The sequence below is a fragment of the Musa acuminata genome, chromosome BXJ3-3 (genome assembly GCF_036884655.1).
Source record: "Musa acuminata AAA Group cultivar baxijiao chromosome BXJ3-3, Cavendish_Baxijiao_AAA, whole genome shotgun sequence".
NCBI lineage: Eukaryota > Viridiplantae > Streptophyta > Magnoliopsida > Zingiberales > Musaceae > Musa > Musa acuminata.
This window is the reverse complement of record NC_088351.1, coordinates 4,503,466-4,527,629: the sequence shown is the minus strand read 5'-3', so window position 1 is coordinate 4,527,629 and position 24,164 is coordinate 4,503,466. Positions and strand designations below refer to the sequence as shown.

The following is a 24,164-nucleotide window of genomic DNA, read 5'->3' as shown; positions in this document are numbered from 1 at the left end:
AAAGAAATAAAAGAGAGTAAATATTTTTTTTTGATATTTTTCGTTACTCAATCCTGACCATCCCCCACAAAATTTCAAAATTATTTAATGTTAAAAAAAATACTACTCAAACTTATACATTGTGATTAATGAGTTACTTTCATAAGACTTAAACGTTACATAGTATAAATAGTATTTATTTGAAGAAAACATAATGAATAAGGTCTTGAACTATATTTCTTTGACTTTGATTTTTATTATCAGACATATTGTACAGAATATTGTATTGTATTGTAAGGTTGCGTGTTTATGGTCATGTGCATATATTTTGATTTATTCTTGAGAGTTTCTATAGATTCTTCAAATCCCAAATAATCTATGAATACTCCCAAACATAAGAACTTGTACGTATGTAACGTCACATCTCACGAAACATAAAGCTTTGGGTCTTTTTATAGCAACACTCTTTCTATAGTTCTACACGAGTAATAAAATAATCACCATACGAATAAAGATTGAACTTAAAACTCTTTTTATATAATTCATCATCCGACTTATTATTATTGTCACATTAAGTCACTACTCTATAAGATAATCGTCTTTCCATTTGTACCTTTAATAAGGCCATCGTGATATATTTATTATATAGTCATGTCATTTTTTTTATTACTGGAATCCATAATGAAAACAAAATTATAATTTATTTTGATATAAATAACATATAGTTAAATGCTAATAATAAGCATGCCAACAAAAGTGTAAACAAATTTACATACACGCCGCTACATTTCTAATAAAATTTAACATGAAGAAATTAATAACCTATGATATTACACAAACAAGCTTTTCATTAGCATTTTTTATAAATATTATTAAAAAAATATTAAATAACATAAATATTATCAAGAAAATTTAGCTGACAAAATGATATTTTACTTTGTAAATAAAGCACTCACACACTTCTATAAAAATATTAACCATGAGAAGCTTATGACAAAATTGATACCCAAGCATGGATTATTAAAACAGATTATGAGTGAGAAATGTTAAAGTACTATATTTAAAGCCTCTTATAATGAATGACAGCACATGAATCCATTTGCATATATATTATAAGAGGAACAATCCCTAAAAAGTGATCTCTCTAGAGTGACAAATTAAATTATGCACTTATAGGCCAATAGTTTATTCATCTACACCAATACGAGCATATATCTACAACTACATGCACTAAAACAGGCATGAAATCATAACATGATAGAAGGTTATTTATTTATTTATTTATTTTATTATTCTAGTTCAAATGAAGCTTCATGTCAATAAGCATAAACAAAGTGCAATTACAGAAAATTCTGATGATTGAAATAAAAGCTTTCATTGTCTTTTAAGAGGTTTCGAATTCGAATATGGAGAAAATAAATTATGAGAAGTTTAATTATAGGAAAATTATCTTATAAATGTCGTATATTTATTGAGAATTAGAGAAACTAAGTTTTATATTGGTTAATAATAATCTATCCACCTAAATTAAGGCTAATTATATATTATCCTTGTAATTAGATATTCTTCATATTTTAATTTTTATATTTTTAAAAAATTATAATAATATTTCTATATTTATGAAAATAAAATTATCTTTTTAGTGTTTCACTTTCATAAATATAAGGATTTCAATATAATATTTAAAAATATAAAAATTAAAATACTAATAATAAGAGAAATAATATATAATTAGCCTCCTAAATTATGTTAATTAGCATCTTTCTCTACTTCCTTTCTTGGCCTTGTCATCCCGTGGGTTAGGCATCAGAACACAAATCACAAGGCAGGTAGGTTTCTGGGTAAACGGAAGATGTTAGATCTTTTTTTTCTTTGAACACGTCAGAGCCGCCTTTGTTTGACCGAACAAAGAATTGGCACCATCGACGACGGATGGCGACGCCGATTAATGTGCTTCGTGATTCGTGCGGGCGCGGATCGTAGAGCAGATCCGTTCGTCGTGACGGAGACCATGAACGTGTGGGGTTCCATCGGAGAGCAATAGTGTCCAAGCCGTCACCCACTAACGTCGCGGGTTAGGTGGGCTTTCGCTGTACGTGAACCGCCTTAACATGTCCCTCGCGATCGCTTGGCCTTCGCCCCATGAATGGGTGCTCGCCCATGGCATCACCGTTGAAGTGTTTCTCCCACCAACCCCCAGCCACCAACCAACCCACCCATCATCGTAAGGGTCCAACCCTCGGCGCCTATAAGGAAGCGACTCCTTCGCCGCTGCTTTCGCACAAAGCGGGGCTGCCTGGACGAAGGAGTGGGTGGAGAACGCGCCGGCGATGGGGAGCATCGGGGAACAGGAGAGTGGCAAGAGCGGCCGGCGGAAGCCGCGGTTCCTGTGCCTTCACGGCTTCCGGACTAGCGGGGAGATCATGCGGGCGCAACTGGTGGCGAAGTGGCCGGAACAGGTCATCTCCCGGCTCGATCTCGTCTTCCCCGACGCTCCCTTTCCCGCCGGCGGAAAGTCCGAGGTCGACGGCGTCTTCCCTCCCCCCTACTACGAGTGGTACCAGTACGATAAGGTGCTCTCTCTCTCTCTCTTTCTCTTCCTTTAACACCGTAAGTATTTATGATCATTTATTTGTGTGGGATGGAATTAGGACTTTATGGTGTACACGAATCTTGACAAGGCTTTTGCCCGGGTGGAGGAGCTGATGATCGAACAAGGGCCGTTCGATGGTCTGATGGGCTTCTCTCAGGTAAATAACACAAGTTTTAATGGTCAGTGTGTAGAATCAGCGATTTAATGGGTCTGAGAAGGAATTATTAATGGAATTATTATTTGGGTAACTTTCAATTAGGGAGCGATTCTTTCCGCCGCGCTTGCGAGTCTGCAATCCAAGGTTTGATTTGGGGTTTCGCCATGCGCAGTTGGATTCGTCTTCCTCTTAAAATAACGTTATGAGTGGATAGGGATTGGCGTTGACGACGGTGCCGAAGCTGAAGTACTTGGTGTTCATGGGAGGTGCGATGTTTAAAGCACCGGAGGTGGTCGAGAGGGTCTACTCTGCCGCCAAGATCGACTGCACCTCGCTTCACTTCATAGGTAATAGATGATCCATGTATATATTTATCGTCTTCGTTAAAACGTCGTATACTTTGGACCCTTGGATTAGGAACCGACGGTCGATAGCTTCCTCGTTGACCGTGGACTTTGTTTGGAGTGACGCGGTCTTCGGTCATCGAATCCAATTCCGTGGAAGCCTTTCACCATTAAAAATGATAGCGCGAGTGTGTGTGTGTTTGCTACTTGTGGAGGAATTACGATTAGAAGAGCATCACTGCAATCATTTGTGCAGGTGAGAAGGACTTCTTGAAGAAGAATGGCGAGCAGCTACTGGGGAAGTTTGTCGATCCGTATCTCATCCGACACCCGAGAGGCCACACCGTTCCCAGGCTCGGTGAGTTCGCGTGCCTCTGCGTTTGCTCTCTTCGTCGGTTATAGACGAAGATAGTAGTTGATAGAGCCATTGTTGAGTGCAGATGACGAGGAGAGCCTCAAGACGATGCTCGAGTTCCTGCAGAAGATTGAGGGTGATTTATGTGAAGATGCAGCAGCAGTAGATGATGCTCGCAAGGAAGAGTGTTCAGCTTGAATTGACTAGCTATAAACTCTTTCCATCAACTGTTTTGCAACGCCTCTTTTTGCCCTCATTTTCCTGTTACAAATGTATTGGCATATGATGCCGGTTATAAGGCTTTGTATTGATTACTCATTGCAACCTCAAACTCATATGTGATTGTTTTTGCTTCGGTGCTGATAGCTGCTGAAGTAGATAATATGTAGCAATGATAAAGGACTATTTGGTCGATCGATTATTGGTGCGATCCGTAGACTCGTAAAATATTATTCGTTTTAGACGATAGATGTACCAACAAGGTTTTAGACGATAAATGTACCAGAGCCTTACGACCCTTTTCACTAGGAAGGGGTCACTATATTGTTTGTACAAACTTCCCTCTCAAATTATTAAGAGCAATAGATGCCCTCATGTGCTTGCAGGTGAGGTGGTCAATGGAGTAGATATATTATGCAAAGTTGGTGCCAAAGGAAAGATCAAATGTGTTGACAAAGACATGTAGAAGTTGATTAAGAAGAAGCCAAACAATCCATTGCCATGGATGATATCTGAAGAAGAAACTATGGTGACAAGCAGTCATCAGGTGTTGTCTATATTTCAATTTTATGATTTTTCTGGGGTATTCTGTTGGGATAAAAAATAAAATAAATTAAATTAAAAAGATAACAAATTAGAAAGAATTCAGAGACATGTAATTGTTTTTTTAAGACGAAATCTCTTCCTGAGATTGATATGAGATTTTCACTCTAATATTTTCTCCACATCTCTTGATGAATCGAATAATAAATCAAAATAAAAAAAAAGTATATTTAAACAAGAGAGAAAATTATATTGACCTCTAAACTGAATTTATTAGGATTTTACAATGAAAAGATATACTCAAATTAAATCCAACAAGTTCCTCCTACTCTCCTCGGCCATATCAACTAGTCAACATGTTCCTCCTGTTCAGGGCTGCAAACTCATTAGCAGAATAATTCTGGGATATAAAGCAGCCACCCTATTAGAAAAGTGGCATCAAACTCAATCATGTCTACTTAGAAATAATCGAAAACATCAATTTATCAACAAACTTGACATTAAGAGACATCAAACTCGTCACAAGCAATCTAACTCAACATATTGAGCTTTATCAATGAGTTGTTGACCTTTATGGGGTGGAGTCCACAGAAACATAATTATAGCTTCCCCAACATCTTTTGACCATTGCGTGGAGGATAAACAAAATGGATGTCTCAAAAGTGTGGATGACTAATTCAGGAGGGTGAGAACAAATGCAATGTGGCAACCTTACATGGCTATCTTTTATGGAAGACTAGACATTGGATGTTGGAACATGAAAGACTTTAAGCTCAACAACAAAAAGCCATACGATAGGAAAAGACCAAAGAAACAACAAACAATTAGTCTCGATTTCAAATCTCCATTGAAAAGCTTCAACCTGGATTTATTTCACCATTAATTCTGACATTTACTTGGAACTAATTTAAGCCCGATCGATCCATTTGGGTTGGATTTCTTCGGATCGAATCAAGTTGAATCATTTACATTCAAGTTATACTCAGATTATAATCGATTCACACTCATTTATTCATAAAACTTATTAAAAATATATTAATTTTTATATAAACTTCTTCTAAATTTATCATAAAATTAAAAACTAGTATATTGTTTGTTAGAATCATATTCTAATAAAATTCTTAAAGTTTTGATAATTAATTATCTTAAAATATCTAAAATTAATAAATTTATTAATTTTAAAATAGGTTAGATAATCAAGTTTAATTCATTTCAATTTCAAGTATATCTAAGTCAATATAGGAAATAGGAAATAAGAAAGGTAGGATTTTGTAATTAGGTTTATGATAAATTTAGGATAAGTTTATATAGAAAATAAAATATTTTTAATATGTTCTATGAAGGAGTATAATTTGAATATAACCCGAGCATAATTCAAACATAACAACTTTCTTAAATAATTTAGGATAATTTTATATTATATATATATATATATATATATAATAACTTAATTTTATGATAAATGTAAGATAATTTTATATTAAAAATTAACATATATTCTTAATATGTTCTTTGAATGTTTGTAACTAGAGTGTAATACCTTTTAAGGAGGATGAAAGTGAAAGGAAAGAGACAGATGAGGAGGAGAGAGAGCGAGTTGGTGGGGAAGTAGAAGAAAGTGACAGTGGAGGTGGAGTGGGTAGAGGAGACAGGTGGAGGAGGAGAGGGGAAGGGTGAGAAGGTGGTAAAAAGAAAGTGACGGAGTGAAGGCGAGAGATACTTCAAAAAAAATCAAGAGATAATCTAAGACCCAACTAAATAAATTGAATAGTTCAAATTTAATAGAACCAATTGATTCATTAAAAAAATCAATTTAATAATAAAAAAATAAAAACAAAATATAATCATCATATAAAACCAATTTTATTGAGAATATTCTGATAAAAAAATTAAAAAAACGAGTAAAAATCAAATATAAAAAACTCAGAGATTTTTCTCGATAAATTGCCCTTATCTTTTTGCCAGCTTCATGTGGTGCCTAAGCTGTATGCTAGTTCACTAAGGTCCTCGAATACCACCGTTTCTACCTATCAAATCACACCAGTTTATTATTTTGTTTCCATCACACCAAAGCACGATTACTCAATAATGAATTTACCTAATGAGCAAGTGGCAATAAATGGAGGCCTCTTATTACCTTCGCTCCATGTTTCACCATGCACACATCTCGACCTGTGTCACCGGTGGTAAAGTGAAAGCATAAAAAGCATCATCTGACTAATGGGATACAAGAAGCATGAATCAGAAGTACTATTTTCTTTTGGAAAAAAAAGGTTCCTATTTTCGTCTTCTCAAACACATAAAAAGAAAAAGGAAGCTCCAGTGGAAACTTCTCTTGGAGTCTAGTTACTGTTCAACTTTCAGCTAATTTATACCTTCTAGACTGAAGAAAGTATCAACCACCATGCAGATTAATGTCCAAGATGAAATAGCATAGCAGAGAGAACAGAAGCTGGGTCCACGGTGGGTCTTCCTAAACCCAATATGCCACTTTGTTCCGAAGCTGTTCATATCAGATTGGGGAGTGGAAAGAGACTCCATTCTTAGCATGTTAAAGCAGCAAAGGAGTCCCACAGGGAGCCATCAAAGGCATAATTCAAATGATTGCACCCAACAGAGGGAAAAAAAAGAAGCAAGCAAACAAAGAAGAAGGAAGATACCTCTTCTTTCTTTCCGTAGCTCCTCAAAGGTACCAGGGCAGAGATAATAGTAATGGCAATGGAAACAGGTCTAGTTAAAACCTTCATGGGCCACACGTTGATAGGAGCGGCTCACCTGCCCATCAATACGAGCAGAAAAGCCAATGGCCTGCGGTCCTAAAGGTGCACTAGTCTGATGATAGAGCCAGTCCAATCAATGAACTGTTACCTTCTCTTGGGGACCATAGGCTAACCATGTGTTGACCATTGGAGTGGTGAAGACTTTGCCAAAGCTGTAATAGACACAAGTCTCCATGAACATATCATTTACCGGCACCGGGCATAAGAGTAACTATATGGGGACAACCATGACCATGACCATGACCATGACCAGCGCATTATGAGGAAAGTTGAAACAAATTTCAAGTTCCTACCTCAAATTTAGGTTCATGTGAGCAAACAATAAAAGCACCAGATGATAAATCTGAATAATCCACTGATAAACTAGAACTTGAAAACTCTTCAGAGTAAAGGAAATAATAACAAAGTTCAGATTCCTAACTCAGGTTTATGGTCACATAACCAAGCAATAAAAGCACCAGATGAACTGTGATCTAAATTATCCACTAATGAACTAAAACTCTTACATAATAATAAGGAAAACTCTTTTGGAGTCTCGAATTTCACCTCAGCCTGAAAAACCAGTTGCTGGAAGGTATAAATGTGCTCCGGAGATGCACCTGCTTGCCTTCTCCAAAGAGATTAATAGAATGTGAGGCCACAAATAGTCGTTCAGAAGTTTTAAGGGTCTGCTACCATCTGAAAACCCAGTTGAAGAGGTTGATTGTGTGGTCATGCGGCCTCGCTCTTAAATCAAATTGTAATGCTAAGAAAACCTCCTAGAAATAATAGCTTATTTATACAACATCCTCACACCAATTTCTTCTCTCCGCCATCCACTTGATTGGACTACCAAATGTGCAATAGAAACAAAAATATTCAATTAAAAGATGATATTATCTCTGATGTTCTTCTAACATAAATGTCATTCCAGCAGCCCAAACAGAAGAAAATGAGAGCAGAACAAAAGATACACCTGAATTATCTTCCCATGGAATGAAGAGCAAGAATCATCTTAAGGATCAAGAAGACCACCCACCAGATTCACCCTCTCTGCACTGATCGGAACCAGCTGCCTATCTCAGAATAAGATCATTCATCGGCCCACAAGACAACTGCAGATATTCTTCCTCCTGATAGCTGTTTCATGGAACGAGTAACACTATAAGATCTTCACGAAAGGCGGGGCATCATTTCTCCGGCCCACTAGGGAACGATACATGTATAATTTCTCAACAGCTTCGTCCTCAGCTTCAGGTCGATCTCTAATCACTTCAACAACCAAGCGTGGCAACCTCTGAGCCACATCCTCACAACCCCTATGAGACAGCTTGCATGAAGACATCCAAAGGAACCTCATATTGTAGTAATGGTGAATCCCAGATAACAGTGCTGGATCCCCAAAAGGGCTATCCCTGATCTCAAGCTTCTGCAGTTTGGGGCATCCTTCAAGCACATACCTCAGCCCCATGTCACTGTTCCCTGCAAAAGCAACAGATAAAGTTCTGATTGACTTCCCATACTTCCCAATGTACCCGAATGCCTTGTCGGTAAGCAACCCAGATACTGCTAGCCTGGTGAGCTTCTTGCAATTCATCACTATAGCGCCAAATCCCTCGTCCATGGGCTCTCCAGTATGGTGGTCAGGAAGGTGGCGAGCCATGATACAAAGGCGAAAAACGACGAGTTCCTGGCAATTCTTGGACATCGTTAATACTGCCTTATTGGTCATCCGCTGGCAGAAATACAGAATAGATTGGAGTTTACGGCAGCCCTCAGAAATAGCAGTGAGGCCAACATCTGAAACAAACCCCTCAGAGTCCTCTGTTGCGTCTAAAGGGAACACCCGCAGCTCTCGGAGGTCCTTACATGTGGCTGCCACTGCCTGAAGCCCCTCATCACGCACAGTATCAAGGACCTAGATACAAGACACAAAGAACAGGGAAATTTAGATGCCAAAATGGATACAATTAGATTAGATCAACTCAAGTTGGAAATGGCAACTACCCAGAAATTCTGCAGATTATGGCAATGACGGATCACAGGCTTAAGCTCCTCTGCGGTTATCTCAGCAAAGCTGAAGTTAAGGAAGGTGATGTTGGAACAAACCGGGTAAATGGCAGGGAGGAACTGAGATGCCACCTCACGGAAGCCGGACAGAGAAACGAGTGACCTAGAGGCGGCAAAGGCAGATACAAGATGGGCCTCATGCTCCATTCCTTCTCCCTCTTCAGGGGATCTGAAGGACCCTGTGCCAAGGTGGGTGAGCTGGGGTGCCCGCACCATGAGGCGGCGGAGCTGGTCCACTGTGACATGGTGGTTCACCCGCAGCTGCCGGAGGGCAGGGGATCGGGCAATGAGCGCCTCCAACGCCTCGAAATTGACTGCGGATGGCAGGCAATCGAACCCTAGCGTCTCCAAGCTTGTCGTTGTCTCCGGGAACTTGGAAATCCAATCCACAACCTCATACTCCTCTTCCTCGAAATAGTCCTCTATCAGATCTAGCAGCCGGAGATGCCTAAGGACAATCCATCGGTCAACCAATTTCACAAAACCAAGAACCCCACATCAAAATGGTATGCAGCTTATGCACTCGAAGCTGGAGTTGAATTACTCCAAGGTCAATGCTTCTTAGATTTATCACACAGCTCAGATCTAATTGGAGACAAAACAAGCTGATTGGTAAAAGAGCTCTTACCTGCACTTCTCGGCGAAGACGGCGAGGCCGGCGGTGCCGAAGCCGTCGCAGCAGATGAGCGTGAGACCCTTGAAGAAGGGGAAGGAGAGGGCGAGGAGGGAGAGGTCGTCGTCGGTGACGGACATTCGCTTGAGGCAGATCTTCTCGAGCCAGGGGTAGCCGGCAGCCATGGCGGAGGCCCAGGGGGAGAAGTGGGCGCCCCAGCCGATGGGCACCAGACCGAAGTCGGCGAACCGGGGCTTGCCCTTGAGGACTAGCGACCGGACGCAACGGAATCGGTCGATGGCTCGCCGCGGGGAGACCGCGTAGCAGTTTCCGATGAAGAGCTCCCGCCGAGTCTGGGCCTCCGCCCGATACCACGACCGACACACCAGCGACACCGCGTTCCGATCCCGGCGCAACGTCAGGAACTGAAGCACGTTCTCGAGGACGTTCTCCAGCACCTGGTCGCACAACGGCGGCGGCAGCGGGTCCGGTGCGCCTCTGCTCTTTCCAGCTACGCCAAGGCCCGGCGCCCAGCTGTCCTTCTCCTCTCCTCCCCCATCCTCGTCCTCCGACATGTCCGACCTCTCCTCCCTCATCCCACCGAGAGAGAGAGGTGAGCAACGAAAGGCGGACTGCAAACCGAGATTTAGGGTAGCTTAGTTTGGGGGCAGAAGAGAAGAGAGGGAGACGTCATGTGAAAAATAATACAAGAATTATTTTTTTAATATTAATTTTTATATCAGAGTAAAAGAAGATGAGATCTGTTCGTGATGGTCCTAATTTTCCTATTAAATATTTATACAATTATTAATATATGTTATTTCGTGATTACCGTCTCAGATTCAGCCATCGCCCTCCCACCTTAAGGCGTTGGGAATCGCCCTCCACCACGCTTTCCACTGCCACTGTCTCAAGAACTCACCTCATCTCCACTTTATTTTCCATCTCTTCTTTTATCCCATCCGTCTCGATTTATTTGGGCATTTCCTTATTCTCTGATTTGATCAAATCTCTTCAAATTTAAAATAATATTTATTTATTTATTTATTTATGTGCCCAAAAAAAAGAGTGAGTACGAGTTGCTGGGGCATCAAGATATTTATGGGAGGCTCGGCCTAACTTACTACCCTCTGCAGTTATTTACGTTTGACTCCCACGGTATAACTTACCTCATCCCATGACACCCGGTTTCTATCATGAGCGGTGAGAGCATGCACCGTGGGTGTCAGTCATCCCCTGGCACCTGGGCCCTGCGGTGGGCTCCGCTGGCGGGCCAATCAACAGGGCAGGTACAACAAGTGCGCACCAAAAGGGGTTTCGGAGATGAGGACGGTGTCAGTGCGGCAAGTTCGCTTGATTTGATATCGATTTTGAATGACCCGATGAAGAGGGGGAGAGAGTGACAGGATTTGGGCTTATCCATCCGCCATTGACATGCATGGAAATTATTGGAGCTTCATCCCCGCTGCCTTTTGCCTCCATCCATCCCTTCACACTCTCCTAGATTAACATATGGTCTCAAAGACAAGATGCCGTCGTCGATTGCCTCGCAGAAGCTTACCAGTACATCGAGCTCAGTAGTTCTGCAGCTGCTCTAGCTAATTGTGACTTCTAATCATGGAGGGGGTGCACATGGCCGTGAGATCTTGACAGCATCATCCATGCCTCCTCCTCCTCCTGAGAAAAATGGATGCACTTGTGAAGAGCAGCCTTATCCTCCAACAAGCTTGCTTTTTTTCTCTTCTGCAAGAAAAGATGGAAGTTGACTGGGTGTTGAAGGGACACAAAGAAGCACAGTTCAGAAGAGAAACTGACAAAAAAAGAAATAACTACTCAAAGACTTTCTATGCTGCAAATGCTTGGAAATGGACAAATCAGAGCTCTCACTCTTTACCAAAGGCATGCAGGCACACAAATGGCAGGTGTCAAAAGGAAACAAGGAAGCACAGTTCAGAAGGGAACTGATCAAAGCAGTAATCTTCACAAGTTTATTATAACTATATATACATATTCATGTCCTAAGCTGTAAAAATGGACAAACTAGAGCTCCAACTTTTAGGCACCTTGGATCAGATTAAGAGTAGTCGCTGGAGGAAGGAAGGCACAAACAGTAGTCTCAGGTCGCTCGTCACGGTCTCCCAAGGCCACAATGTACAAAAGCCTGAGCAAATAAAATAAGGAGATTCCAGTTGTGAATGATTTGAGTGTGGATCTGTCGCGTACAAATGACTCCGCAGCGACGCTCTGGTATGGACCTCCTTTTCGTACTACTGGGATGGGTTGACAGGGGTGAGGAAGGCAGAAGACAAACAAAATCCAGGCCAGCAGTGCACACCCACCAGGAGGATCTTTACTTTGGGAAGTGGGAGGCAGATGAGATGGTCTGTGATTGGATGTCCTTCTCTGCAGCAAATCCAACCACCCACGAGGCAGTAACTCGTATGGATTGATGTTGGTGCACGCTATCTGTTTGTGACTTTTCCCCAGGTGCTGTTCTCTTTTGGTTTCTCAGTGGGGGAGTGGTCTTGGCAGAAGAGACTCTAAAGTTTGGGCAGGAGATGCATGGTCACGTTAGCCTCTTTTGGAGTGCAGGAAAGAGTCGAATGTGCAGTGCATTGCATGGCATGGCATGGCATGGCATGGCATGGCATGGTGGTGGAGATGACTGCACACAAACGCCATCAGCCCATTTCTCCGGCTGCAGGTAGTCCTGTTTAACAGTTCCTGAATCGTTTGTCTCGGTTTTAGAACTTTCGATTTTGGTTTCATAATTATGATCTGATTCTATTACATTTGAAATCAGAATTAAAATCATTGATTTCGATTGATAATAAAATAAAATAAAATTATTTTATCGTTTCTGATTCTGAATTGATTTTGATTAAATTGTATGACTTGATTTGAAAAAAAAATTAAATTATTGAGTCGACTTAATTCCAGATGGATTCAATTTTATCGGATCAAACAGGACATATATACATACTTATGGTAACTATTTTCATTAGTTTTAGAATATTAGTCAATACTTAATATGTAACGATGATAAAATAATATTATTTATTTTTAGAATATTCTATTTTGGCACAGAGAGAGAGAAAAAAAAAGAGGTAATTTATAAGAGTATATAACTCTATTTTCATTAGTTTAGATCTAAGCATTTCAATTCAAGACTCTTACGCAAAGGGCCACTCGCACCGACAATGTACTGGTGAGAAGGAAAAGAATCGTCGAAAGAGAAGGAATCAAAGATTGGGTCCGATCGCACCAAATTGAGCCAACGATTGCTGCTTCGAGTCCGGACTCGAGTTCGCAGTTGTTTTACGTCAGGCCAACATGGCCCACATCGGGTTGGTGAGATCGGGTTCGTTGGCAATAACCATCAGCGGTGAGTTAAGTCGGGTCGTGAAGCAATTATGTGAGGTACCTCGACCCAGAAGGTTATACATTAATTGTTGCTCGATTGGGTCTCCCGTGATTTTCACGTCCCTAACTTATGTACCCATAAGCTACCAGATACGATGTGATCTGTGTCTGACCAGTCTCACACGGACCCTCTGTGTGCCTCCAATCATAAAAAAGGTGTCTTGTGGGTGCAGATATTGTTATGTTGCTTTTGATGTTCTGCTGGGTTGAACGTATAGAGGCGGCAACCTCCGGGGAATCTCTAAACGTGATCCGGTGGAGCACCAGACCGCCCTCGTCGTTAAGAATAGCGGGACCTGACTATTCGCGTCGCGAAAGAAGCGGACAGCGGTCGTTGGCGATTCCAACCCACACCATTTGAGCCGATCGGGATCCCGATCCGAGGGCAGTGTCCAATCGCCGCTCGTCGACCCCCGTCCTACTCCTCCTCCGCTGCCGCCGCTTAATCCTCCCGTCAGCGCCCTATTCCAACCTAAATCACAATCCCAGCCGTCTGATTCTCCGCCGGTGGTAGTCCGGAGCAGCGATATGAGTGAGGCCCCGCCCTCCGCCGCTGGTGACGGCGACGCAGGCGGCGCCTCGGTGGCAACCGGCGCTAAAAGTACTATTTTCTAATCATTTATATCTTCCTTCCGCTCCTTACAACCTCAACTAGTCGCAGTTTGGATCGATTTTTGATGTCGTGATGACTAGGTACGATGGAGACGGTCAAGAACGTGTTTAGCATGTGGGGGAAGAAAGTTGGGAAGACGGCGAAGAAGGCTGAGGATTTGTCACGGAACACATGGCAACATTGTAAGTAGTGCGATCTTCAGATGAATTCTTCGTGAATAATTTTGGTTCAGATAGTCTGTTGCTTGATCGGTTGTTCTTATTTAAGGTTACAAAAGATTTAGGAAATTATGGAATTAACGGGATTTGTGGATGTCTGCTATTGTGTCCTTTTTTGGTGGCCAGGAAGATTATCGGGATATGCATTGCCTTGTACATGAGCATTATGGTCTTCATAGTAGTCTCCCCATATTTTGTTCTAACAAAAGCATAAAGCAGTTAGAAAAAGAATTTTAAGAAAATTGCAGATGGAATTTTGCTTGTCTATGGAGATATCTAATGAAATATAGACCAAATCATGTCCTTTCCATTAAAAAAACGTGTTTTTCTCTGTTTTGACTCATTGATGTTAGGTCTGAATCTGAGTCTTGAAGGGGAACCACTTGAGGCTTGTGAACAGAGACAACAATATATTCCTGCTCCTTTAAAATTAAGCTATTATGCTGAGTTGCCTCTTGGTGATGTTAGTTTGGTGCTGCATTTTGATGCTTCTTGAAATCCATGAAAGTTCTAAAACACCAACTAGGAGACCAAATTTCTGTTTCATTTGGGACAATATTTGGTCAGCAGTCTTCGGAAAGAGAATATTAGGCCACTATTTGTAACCTCCAAACATGATTATTGATTAACTTATTCTTCTTTCTTCATAATCTTTGTTATCCTTGAGGTCCTCTTTTGTCATGGATATTTGATGCATGATAATCGAACTAAATGCATATTTGAGAATAACCTAAAATGGGTGGCTCAGTGCAAAGACTCCCCATCAACATGGGGTCTGGTGAGATTCATCCTTTGCAACCTTAGTAGAGAGGGTTTTTTCCATTGTCAAATGGGTGTAGTTTGTATATCGGCAAGGCCAGAAATATTTATATCACTGAGCATGTGCATATGATAGCGTGGCCAGTTTCAACTTATTGTTATGCTGGATATATGAAAGTTAAGTCAAAACCATATTTGTTAGCATGCATGCTCTTTTGCTGACAATCAAGTGCTTTTGGCATTTCTAGGATGTTCAACATGTACTGCTAAATTATGTGTTTAAAGTTTTTCTACAAATTTGCAGTTTGTTGATCTACTATGAGTAAGAAACTCTCAGTCTTATATATTTGGACACTTGCATAAATGTTGAAGAGGAAAACTTGAAGTGGGTCACATATGTGTTCTATTAGCTAACTGCTTTAGTGAGGCAAATTACCACTACAGATTAACTCATAAGATATATTTCTTAAATTGATTCTCTCTGAACTGTTTTATAATATGTAGTCATTTTTCCGTTTGTTGTAAACTTGCTGTAGATGAGTACACCCTGTTCTGCTTCTCTATTTTCATTGATAAAATATATATGTATTTTGAGGCCTTCCGAGAGAGCAAATAGATCCTAGAGCCCCAGGGTCATGTATGTCTTACTGGTGTATGGTTTGTGTTCATATCAATTAGTTGGAGCAGGGAGTAATATATTATACTATGTTCAGCCTTATATTGGTTTCACTCCTTTCTTGTTCATCAGGTATCTCCTTTATTAAAGTCTACTGTATTTTGTTTGTTTTCTTTTGTACACTATTTGTGAATATACAATTTAACAAGGTAATGCACATGCTTACGTTTGGAGTATTTATCTTCTTAAGTATGATTAAACATTATTGATATATCTTATTAGCAATAATCTTGTTCCTTCTCTATCCAGTGAAAACAGGGCCTAGTTTTGTTGATGCTGCTATGGGTAGACTTGCTCAAGGTACTAAAGTTATAGCAGAAGGTGGTTACAAGAAGATTTTTCAACAAACTTTCGATTTGTTTCCTGAAGAGCAACTTAAAGAAACTTATGCATGCTATCTGTCAACTTCGGCTGGTCCTATTATGGGAGTTCTTTACCTCTCTTCTGCAAAGCTTGCCTTTTGTAGTGATAATCCTCTTCCTCATAAAAATGGAGATCACACTGAATGGAGCTATTATAAGGTATGCATTATATCCACCAGCATGTGCGACTTAATAATTTTTGTTGATTAAAATGTGTTACAAAGTATTAAGCTAATGTGCAAATGCATGACTAAATGGATTCTTGTTCAATTACTATTAGCTGTATGCATATATTAGCTAGATATTCTTAGGTGAGGAACTGTGCTTATCCACTCTTTAGACCTTCAAATGTTAGAGTTAAAAACATGCACTAATATGCAATATAAGTAAATCATCATAAAGTGAATCTCATTCTTTGGTCCATGTGTAAATGATTAAATGCACTAGCACAGTGAAGGTGGTCTTGTTAATAAATTTTCTTTTCTTTTTACTTGTTTCCCTGATATATTTAGAAAATGGATTAATTTTGCTTGAAATTTGTGCTATGGCATTCTTGTTAGTATTCTGCATTCTAAATTTTCTGGTGTCTCAAAGGCATCTAAGTAGCCTATATTCTGTTATTTTGGAAGGGACAAAAGATTTCTTGTTTATGCCCCCTATTATAGTGAAACTGATGCAATTTTGGATTGATTAGGTTGACAATGAGTAGATTAATGTTAGTTCTGATCTCTAGGTTGTTCTAGTTACTAGTTTAAAACCTAATCCACCCATCGAACTGGTGATCTGTTGTTTTTTTGGAAGTGGTATGTGGTTGAAAGTTCTAAAACTGATGTAATTCCCTTGCTTGGACAGGTCATAATTCCCTTGCATCAGCTGAGAGCAGTTAATCATTCAATAAGCAGAACAAATTCTGCAGAAAAATACATCCAGATCGTCTCAGTTGACAACCATGAATTCTGGTTCATGGGATTTCTACGTTACGAAAGCGCTGTGGCACATGTACAGGAAGCTTTGCAAAAGAATTATAAGACGCAATCATAATTAACGACATTTACACTCTTATGCTTCTGAACAACAATACCATACTTCATAGGACTTGTGTTAGGGAGGATGCTGAGTTGAGTCGATGTTTGTTGATCTTCCAGCTGTTGTAGGCAGTCGACATGGATTCTTCTTTGCATATTGATAGGGGAGGTGGTATATGCATTTGATTACCCATCTATTGGTCGGTTAGCATTTATAACAATTTTCAGATTTATTTATAACATGTCAATATAAACACTGTCTGCAAACTAAGCTTGTTAACTTGGACGTTGTGAACAGAATCTTTTTTGTGTGTGTGTGTGTGTGGAAATCATGATTTGTTTTGACATAAGAGACCGTGTACCTCTTCGAGATCTCACGGGGATTCAGGAAGAGTGAGAGATTTGGTTGGTATGAGAACTCAATTCATTTCCCCTATTTTTTTGTTAGCTGATCATTTATCTGACTGGTGGTTGACCGTCTTATAATTTTTGAAGTGTAAGTGTGACAGCATGCTGCTTATCTTCTTCAGATTCAAGACTTACAATGTGGTTCCTATTTACCAATGAAAGCTATTAAGCTAAAGATCCAGAAACAAATCTTGGTGTGATAAATGACCAGCAAATTAGTTACACTGTCTTGCAGCTACAATCCTTCACAAATCTTCTTTTCAAAGTGCTGACAGAGCATAAAAATGCTATGGAATGGTGTTGCAATCATCACAGCTAAACTAAACCATAGGTTAATGCTCACGGCTTGCATCCATCTTACTTTATCTTGCGGCTTAGTATAATGTATTAAGATTGCATCTATCAGGGAGCTTCACCTGATCATGTTGTTCCACGTCCCGGTGATGCATCATATCACATGGACCCATGTGCATGCAGAAGCTTCGTGCATTCTTATTTTGCTTTCGAGGGAATTCCTAAACATAAGCCATTACACCGCTTTTGTTTGCGGTAGCCATCCTTCTGAAGAAGCTCTGGTTCTTCAACCATGAGCTCCTTGTGAACTCTTTGGCTGTGATAAGCTTCGAACACAAGGAACAAGGTCATCATGAGGCACCTAGAAGTTGAAGGGAAACTGCAAGAGAATGCAGTGCGTTCCATCCTGCGTTCATGTCGACATTGGCATTGGCCGTCGACATCTCGTGATGCTCTGTCGTTATCATCACAGCCAGGGGGGTCAACTACAGGGACAGCGACCTGATCCAAGATCTGGCTGGCTGCTCGTCTTGGATGCCTCCCCCAACTTGTGTTCCTTCGCCTCGGTGAGAACTTTAGCAGCCCAGGCGGCGAAGTGTGCCTCGTCGTGCCCGATCTGTTTGTCTTTGTAGAACTCGAAGCACCGGAGGTTATCGGTGTGCTGGCACTTCTCGCCTTGAGGATCCCGCCACGAGCCCTTGTGCTGCATGCCGGCCCAGTCGGCCATCCAATGGTAGACGTACTGCCCCACGCCGGCGAGCTCCTTCCAGCCCTTGGGATAGAACTCCATGATGCTGCTGTTCTTGTCCATGAGGAATAAATTTGTCAGCTGAGCTCCGTGGGGAGAGACCAACACATCTGTCTCGCTCATTAGCTTCACCTGTGTCAATGATCAAACGCTGCTTCGCTCAGGTTGTTCGTTATTAGCTTTTAACCAGTTAGTTCACAGGACGTACGCAGTGTTCACTGCAGGTTTAGTACGTCAAGTTCCACAGGATGTTTCTGTAGCATTAAATGCTGCCTCGAAACCCCTCAATTAAATATATAGTCATCGTTTAGTTTATAGGAGGGGATGAGAAGAAAGTGGGAGACTGATTACCTGCTCACAGAACGTCATGTTGTTGGCCCATGCAACCTTAATTCTGCACCCGCCCCCCTTCTCACACTCCTCCCGAAAGATCCGAATGACCTCGGATTCGTTCTTGAACGATCTCGGTCCCAGTCGAAGAAGCAGCGTCATGCGATTGGCCTCCGGATCTGCGGCCTCTGCGGCAATGCCACAGTAAGCTCTTGCCTTGCACCTCATCATGTCGTACACATCGCGCCTCCTCTTCTTCTTCATCGCCCCTTCGTTGTGCCTGAACACCACCGCCTTCTCGAAGCAGGTTGGTCCGCCGCCGTACTCTTTGAAGTCCTCGATCCTAACCTCCCCGATCGCAGCCTCCGCCAGGGTCTGCACCCATCTGCCCAGTCGAGTCCTGAGCTCGCCCCAATGGAACAGCACCAAGCGATCAGGAACCACGCATTGCTTCCTCTGGTGCCATGACACGAACGGCACCATAGCTGAGACCCCGTGCCACAGGTTGCTGTAATCGTAGTAGGTATCAGAAACGAAGGTTAGGCCGGCAAGGAGTGTGGCATTGCGTGGAAGCGCCTCCGGCCAAGCTAAAGCATACGAGTTCCTGGCTCCATCAGAGACGTCGCGGGCTGAGAGGCATAACAGCCTCCCGTTTGACGTCTCGGATGGGAAGTAAAGGTTCTGGGTGTCGTCGTCCTCGAAGGTATCGTTAATGGAGCTCATGAACCAAGTGTGGCCTGACATCGGCTACTTGGAGAACCTTACATCCTTGAGTGGGAGGAAGGTGACCAACTCACGGAGTCTGGAGCGGGCGAGGTTGAGCTCCTCCATTGCATGGCACGGCGGCTCGTTCCCGTGCAGTGCTTTCGGGAATAAAGCCCACGACAGAGAAGAGGAGGAGAAGGATGATCTGAGCGTTTCGATCTGGAGGAGGAGGAGGAGGAGGGTGATGAAGGTCGTGACGAAGCATAGGGAGCGCTTGGTGGAGTGAGCAGGGAGGGAGGAGGTTCTCTGATTGGAGAAGGACTTGGGATTGTGGTCTTGGGCTTTGCCAGAGGAAGCCATGGTGCACATCAAGGTAGGCACAATGAGATGGGAAGCGTAGCTGATTTATATGATCTGTGGAGATTCCCAATACATATCTTTATCAAGTTGAACGTGAGAGACTCGTAGTATCTGCATGAAATCAGGATCTGAATGCACTGAAGCTTCAAGTTGCGAAAAGGAGATGGCTTCAAAGTTGGGTGGAGTAAGGGATGGAAAAGTCATGACATCTGTCGCTTTTGGGTGGCCAACAACGTAAAAAGAAAACTTCATGTGAGCATAGGACATAGAAGAAGAGAAGACAACCCAACTAAAAGCAAGCCTGTTAGGTTGCATGGCATGAAGTATGGCATCTGCATCCCCCTCGTATGACAATGGAATCAGATCTGTCACTGCTGATCTCTTACGTTGACAATATTTCAACATTTTGACAAAGTAATGCCATTCTATAGTTTGATGCATTTAGAAGCGTTGCATATTTGGGTTTAGTTGGTTAAGTTTGGGATAAAATGATAACACTGAACTCATAGCTTTGTACAATAATCTGCAGATTGTCCTATTTTGGAGGCCATCAGGTTGCTTCTGTTGACAAGTTATTACTATTTATTACACTGTGGATCACCGAGAGAAGAAATCTTCGATCTCAACCAACATAGTTGACCGTATATACAGGTATTGATATGCTAAGTAGATCTTTCAAGATCAAATAGTTGTGTATTCTGATCATGAGATTATATTTCCCATACTAAATAGTCAACTGCGCAGACTATGAGAAGCAAATTACACTTCTTGTACATGGGAGTTTTGAGTCCGTAAAGCATCAACCTAAGTCGAAGTGTGAATGAAGTATGGTTTCTTTTCTGCCACTTCTCTTCCTCTTCTCTCCTCTCTCCTCTCTCTCAATGCCAGTGTTCTCTGACCATCTTCCACATAATGTGTCATGAGGTTTCGGTGCAAATATGGGCTTCAGGAACATCTTCCATGTAGTGTAGCCAGGATTGTTTTGACCAGTTGATCTTCTTCAGCATGGCTTCCCCATTGTCAACGGTTCCACACAACATGAGCTAGTCTTCCACAGGCAGTCGCCATCAGAGGGACTGGAAGAAGTGGATCTCATCCTTTTCAAGGTCCAAGTTGCTCTTTGAGGCCTGGGAATCTCGGCAGATGTGTGACAACTGGTTTCTTATGTTCGTGAATTCAGAGATGTCAGCCTGCAACTTGTTCACGCGAGACAAGAAGGGATGCAATGTTTTGACTTCTGCAGCATGTACTTCCAAGGATTGCTACTTGTATCTTCCCTTTCCTCAATCTCTAAACATCTTTCTTGGTTCATGCATCTACGGTAGCAATCGCGCCAAAGATACAGCGCGGAGATTACAAGAGAAAAGAGCTTCATCTTTTACGTGGGCGTCAATGGAGTTTGATACGACGGGTGGCTTAGGATAACAGCAAATGGATCGAGGAAAATGAGAGACATTAAAAAGACTGCTCGTGTAGCTCATGGCAAAACAGTGACAGGATGTGGTGTGGTGGAGTCGACTGCGCAATAATATCTCAAGAATTTATGAGCCATCTACATCGATAGAATAGGATGATGATGAGAGTTCCTTTTCACTCGATCAAATCTTCCTTCAATGCGTACGTTCGATAGAATAAAGAAGTGTTTAAGGCATGAGTGATTGAATATTTATTGCAATCATTATGTGTTATGACTAGTTGGGGGGTGGCATTCTTGATCCGAACCCAATCGAATCAACTTGATTGGAAATGTTGGGTTCACAGGGCATTTTCAAATCGAGAAATCTCGATTCACCAGCAGGTCAGGTTATGGTTCGGTCATTGATAGTGTTAGGACTTATGTTGGTGAGAGACTTCTGATAATTGATCAATCGGATTAGGTTCGGATTCGACCAGCTATTATGATTTTATCCGAGATGTCAGAGGTCATCCAGAGAATGTCGACTTATAAAAATATCGATAAGATCATTTTGACACCCAAATTAGAATCTCAAATTTTCAAGTGAGGAGAGAAATATCAAATCTCATATATTCATGTTGGTATTCGTCTTTCATAGTCAATTCTTCTTAACCACTAGTGGCGAAGAAAATATTACCCTGGACAGAAATGTGGTCCAACTTTTTATTTTATTTTTATGATTTAGATGTCATGTGTCAAGTCGAGACAAAAATTACAGAGATATTCAACACAACCTTATCCAACCCTATTATAAAAATAAATTAAAACTCAGCACTAAAAAAATATTTCATTCCTTTGATATTTTTATCATCATTGTACTCTTTATATTTATACATAAGGTGTTAAAACTCAATAAAATAGGTCAATATAACATGTTGGTACGCTCAGTATGTCATGATATGTAATTTTATTTTGATCGAACATATTGATCATGATTGGATATATAATAGTCAATGCATTGAAGGGTGAGAATATTCAAAGAATTTAGGCTTTTAAAACCTTCATATAAATTTCAATCAGATTAGGTATCAATAAGTCACAGTTAGTAAAAATTAACCATAGTATTTATTTTGTTTTTTACCTAAATTTATCCGAAATATATAAGTAAAGAATGCTCGAAACATATTCAAATGGATCGGATAGATGTCTTCCGATTGTTTAACGTTCCTTGTAACTGCCGACAGAAACCACATCGACGTCAGCAAATCCAACAACTTTTATTTATTTTATTGAATCCACATAATATTTTATATGCAATAAAAATACAAATAAAAAGAAATAGATTGTTTTAGCAAAATTCACACTTCATTTCTTTTTCGTTTGGTTGATCACATCAAACGTGGCATTATATATTACACTGGTCTTATATGTACGTTTGTGATGAAGCCACGTCACCTATATTTGGATAGTCCTTTTCGTCCGTGTACTGTATTGAGGGAAACGGAAAATATCAAAACTTGATGAGCTCGACTCGGTCAGACTTGGCCGGCGAGTGCGGCAGCGGATGACTCGTCGTCGTCGCCGCGGCCCCCGAGGCAGTTGAACGGCGTCCTCACGGCCGCGAACTTGCCGCTCGAGGAGCATTCCCCTACCCCCTTCTTCACCGACTCATCGCCCCCGTCCGCTCTCCTCGCCGTCGCCCACGCCGGAACCTTCATCGAGAGGGTCCGGATGAAGAACGACGGCCACCGGTCCGACCTCCCCAGACGTACGCTCCTCCCGCCGCAGCTGTTCCCTTCTCCTGTACCTCCGCCGCCGATGCCGGTGCCACGGTACCCTCGCCGGGAGCTCCCCTCGTCGGCGGTCGGGAGAGCGTCCCAGCTCGTCGACCGGTGGAGCTCCCGAGCAGCGAAGATCTCCTTCCGCACGTGCTCCGGAAGCCGAAGGGTGTACCGGTCCACGTAATCCCCGGGCAGAGCCACCGAATGCCCGGTCGAGTGTGAACGGGGTAGCTTCGGCGGCCGACGCCACGATCGCGACCCCACCTCCCGCCTCAACCTCTCTATCTGGGCCAATTCCGCCTTTTTGTCTTCCCCAGCCGACTGGTCAACGACTATCGTCGCTTGACCCGCCGGCGATGGCGGCGTCGGCAGCGCCTCCTCCTCCCGCCCCTGGGGCGACGGAACGGGGGCCTCGAGTGCCGGGAAGACCACGGGCGGGGGTTCGTCGTCAGCTGCTTCGGCGACGTTGGAGCGGCACACGGGGCAAGTGACGTGAGAGGTGAGCCAGGTGTCGATGCAGTCCGGGTGGAAGGCGTGGCTGCATCGGGGAAGCAGCCGGAGGGCGTCGTCGTCCTCGAACTCGCTAAGGCACACCGCACACTGCAGCGCGCCCTTCCCGAGCTTGAGCCCCTTCACCTCCGAGTACACCAAAGTCGGGAACGTCTCGATCACCTTCGGACTCAGCCCCCTCTGCTGCTGCTGCTGCTGCCACGGCAGCATCCGCGACCGGGCGGCCGCACCAGCCACGGGTCCACGAGGGTCGGCGCCGGCGCAGTGGCGGATGTAGATGGAGATGAACCCCACGAGGAAGAAGGCGCTCACGAGGAACACGATCACGATGGCCGTGGTCGGGTTGAAGCTGGGCGCCCCGAAGTAAGGGCTGTAGTTATCTGAGGGCGGCGCGGAGGGCTGGGCGTGGGCGCACCGGGCGCTGAGCAGAAGCAGCGTAAGCGGGAGAAGGACGAAGCCGGCGTACGCCATCGTAGTAAGACGGCGGTCGAGTCGAACAGGGGCGAAGTGAAAACAGCGTCGGCGGGGGTGCGGGCGCGAGTAAGATTTTGAAGGGGGCGGGGAAAGCGCCCGGAAGCTTCCGATGCACGTGAAACGCACGCGCATGCCGATATGAAACAGAGCATGTGTGACGTACAGGGAGGGTAAGCATCAAGGTGGGTTGCCACGAGTGACGCAAGTCGCTCACGTGGAAGCCGAGGACAGTACCAGCTCAGCTGTCTCGATCGATGCGCCATGATGTGGCCCGCCTCAGTTGACAGGAGGCGGCATGGAGGCTGGACATGGCTAGGAATGTTGCGGTGGGAGGTGGGCGGCCACCATCCTTCTCCTTGTCTCGGATTCAATTGGACACTCTCGCAAATGATTACATCAATTTAATCCTTCAAGTCAAGTTTTAAGGTTATAGTTCGGACATAATATATG

At 42.7% G+C, this 24,164-nt stretch overlaps 5 protein-coding genes across 7 annotated transcripts; 2 read left to right on the top strand and 3 right to left on the bottom strand.

Moving 5' to 3' along the window:
• The first annotated feature begins 2,143 nt into the window (after positions 1–2,143).
• On the top strand, positions 2,144–3,846 carry LOC135632880 (uncharacterized hydrolase C22A12.06c-like). Of its 2 annotated transcripts, XM_065141722.1 has the most exons (6): positions 2,146–2,552; positions 2,631–2,729; positions 2,832–2,873; positions 2,944–3,076; positions 3,330–3,431; positions 3,514–3,846. In XM_065141722.1, the coding sequence occupies exons 1-6, from the start codon at positions 2,310–2,312 to the stop codon at positions 3,624–3,626; spliced, it is 732 nt and encodes a 243-aa protein (XP_064997794.1). In that variant the 5' UTR covers positions 2,146–2,309; the 3' UTR covers positions 3,627–3,846. The 2 variants fall into 2 exon arrangements, with proteins under 2 accessions (XP_064997795.1, XP_064997794.1); XM_065141723.1 differs by lacking the exons at positions 3,330–3,431; positions 3,514–3,846 and adding an exon at positions 3,147–3,308 and having other exon boundaries at positions 2,144–2,552.
• A 3,483-nt stretch (positions 3,847–7,329) lies between these two features.
• On the bottom strand, positions 7,330–10,596 carry LOC103977514 (transport inhibitor response 1-like protein). 2 transcript variants are annotated; one of them, XR_010495096.1, is made up of 5 exons: positions 10,465–10,497; positions 9,648–10,264; positions 8,957–9,467; positions 7,926–8,867; positions 7,330–7,798 (listed from the first exon to the last, which is right to left on the bottom strand). XR_010495096.1 is itself a non-coding variant. In XM_009393060.3 (4 exons), the coding sequence occupies exons 1-4, from the start codon at positions 10,480–10,482 to the stop codon at positions 8,112–8,114; spliced, it is 1,902 nt and encodes a 633-aa protein (XP_009391335.2). In that variant the 5' UTR covers positions 10,483–10,596; the 3' UTR covers positions 7,330–8,111. The 2 variants fall into 2 exon arrangements, 1 of the variants encoding a protein (XP_009391335.2); XM_009393060.3 differs by having other exon boundaries at positions 7,330–8,867; positions 10,465–10,596.
• A 2,843-nt stretch (positions 10,597–13,439) lies between these two features.
• On the top strand, positions 13,440–16,865 carry LOC135632453 (GLABRA2 expression modulator-like). Its single transcript, XM_065141051.1, has 4 exons — positions 13,440–13,656; positions 13,749–13,850; positions 15,571–15,842; positions 16,536–16,865. The coding sequence occupies exons 1-4, from the start codon at positions 13,584–13,586 to the stop codon at positions 16,722–16,724; spliced, it is 636 nt and encodes a 211-aa protein (XP_064997123.1). The 5' UTR covers positions 13,440–13,583; the 3' UTR covers positions 16,725–16,865.
• A 687-nt stretch (positions 16,866–17,552) lies between these two features.
• Positions 17,553–19,554, bottom strand: LOC103978046 (uncharacterized). The gene is made up of 2 exons (XM_009393751.3): positions 18,510–19,554; positions 17,553–18,290 (listed from the first exon to the last, which is right to left on the bottom strand). The coding sequence occupies exons 1-2, from the start codon at positions 19,230–19,232 to the stop codon at positions 17,892–17,894; spliced, it is 1,122 nt and encodes a 373-aa protein (XP_009392026.2). The 5' UTR covers positions 19,233–19,554; the 3' UTR covers positions 17,553–17,891.
• A 2,653-nt stretch (positions 19,555–22,207) lies between these two features.
• LOC135633426 (E3 ubiquitin-protein ligase ATL31-like) lies at positions 22,208–23,742 on the bottom strand. The gene has a single exon (XM_065142862.1). It carries the CDS (start codon positions 23,709–23,711, stop codon positions 22,485–22,487), a length of 1,227 nt encoding a protein of 408 aa, XP_064998934.1. The 5' UTR covers positions 23,712–23,742; the 3' UTR covers positions 22,208–22,484.
• Positions 23,743–24,164: the final 422 nt, after the last annotated feature.

What these genes read in the sequence shown, in the direction of transcription:
- LOC135632880 (XM_065141722.1), top strand. Translation starts at nt 2,310, where the DNA reads ATGGGGAGCATCGGGGAACAGGAGAGTGGCAAGAGCGGCCGGCGGAAG. An exon ending in CACCTCGCTTCACTTCATAG is followed by an intron (nt 3,077 to 3,329) that starts GTAATAGATGAT and finishes TCATTTGTGCAG; the next exon opens with GTGAGAAGGACTTCTTGAAG. An exon ending in CCACACCGTTCCCAGGCTCG is followed by an intron (nt 3,432 to 3,513) that starts GTGAGTTCGCGT and finishes TGTTGAGTGCAG; the next exon opens with ATGACGAGGAGAGCCTCAAG.
- LOC103977514 (XM_009393060.3), bottom strand. An exon ending in GTCTTCGCCGAGAAGTGCAG is followed by an intron (nt 9,468 to 9,647) that starts GTAAGAGCTCTT and finishes GATTGTCCTTAG; the next exon opens with GCATCTCCGGCTGCTAGATC. An exon ending in ATAATCTGCAGAATTTCTGG is followed by an intron (nt 8,868 to 8,956) that starts GTAGTTGCCATT and finishes TCTTGTATCTAG; the next exon opens with GTCCTTGATACTGTGCGTGA.
- LOC135632453 (XM_065141051.1), top strand. Translation starts at nt 13,584, where the DNA reads ATGAGTGAGGCCCCGCCCTCCGCCGCTGGTGACGGCGACGCAGGCGGC. An exon ending in ACGGAACACATGGCAACATT is followed by an intron (nt 13,851 to 15,570) that starts GTAAGTAGTGCG and finishes TTCTCTATCCAG; the next exon opens with TGAAAACAGGGCCTAGTTTT. An exon ending in CTGAATGGAGCTATTATAAG is followed by an intron (nt 15,843 to 16,535) that starts GTATGCATTATA and finishes TTGCTTGGACAG; the next exon opens with GTCATAATTCCCTTGCATCA.
- LOC103978046 (XM_009393751.3), bottom strand. Translation starts at nt 19,232, where the DNA reads ATGTCAGGCCACACTTGGTTCATGAGCTCCATTAACGATACCTTCGAG. An exon ending in ACATGACGTTCTGTGAGCAG is followed by an intron (nt 18,291 to 18,509) that starts GTAATCAGTCTC and finishes TCATTGACACAG; the next exon opens with GTGAAGCTAATGAGCGAGAC.
- LOC135633426 (XM_065142862.1), bottom strand. Translation starts at nt 23,711, where the DNA reads ATGGCGTACGCCGGCTTCGTCCTTCTCCCGCTTACGCTGCTTCTGCTC.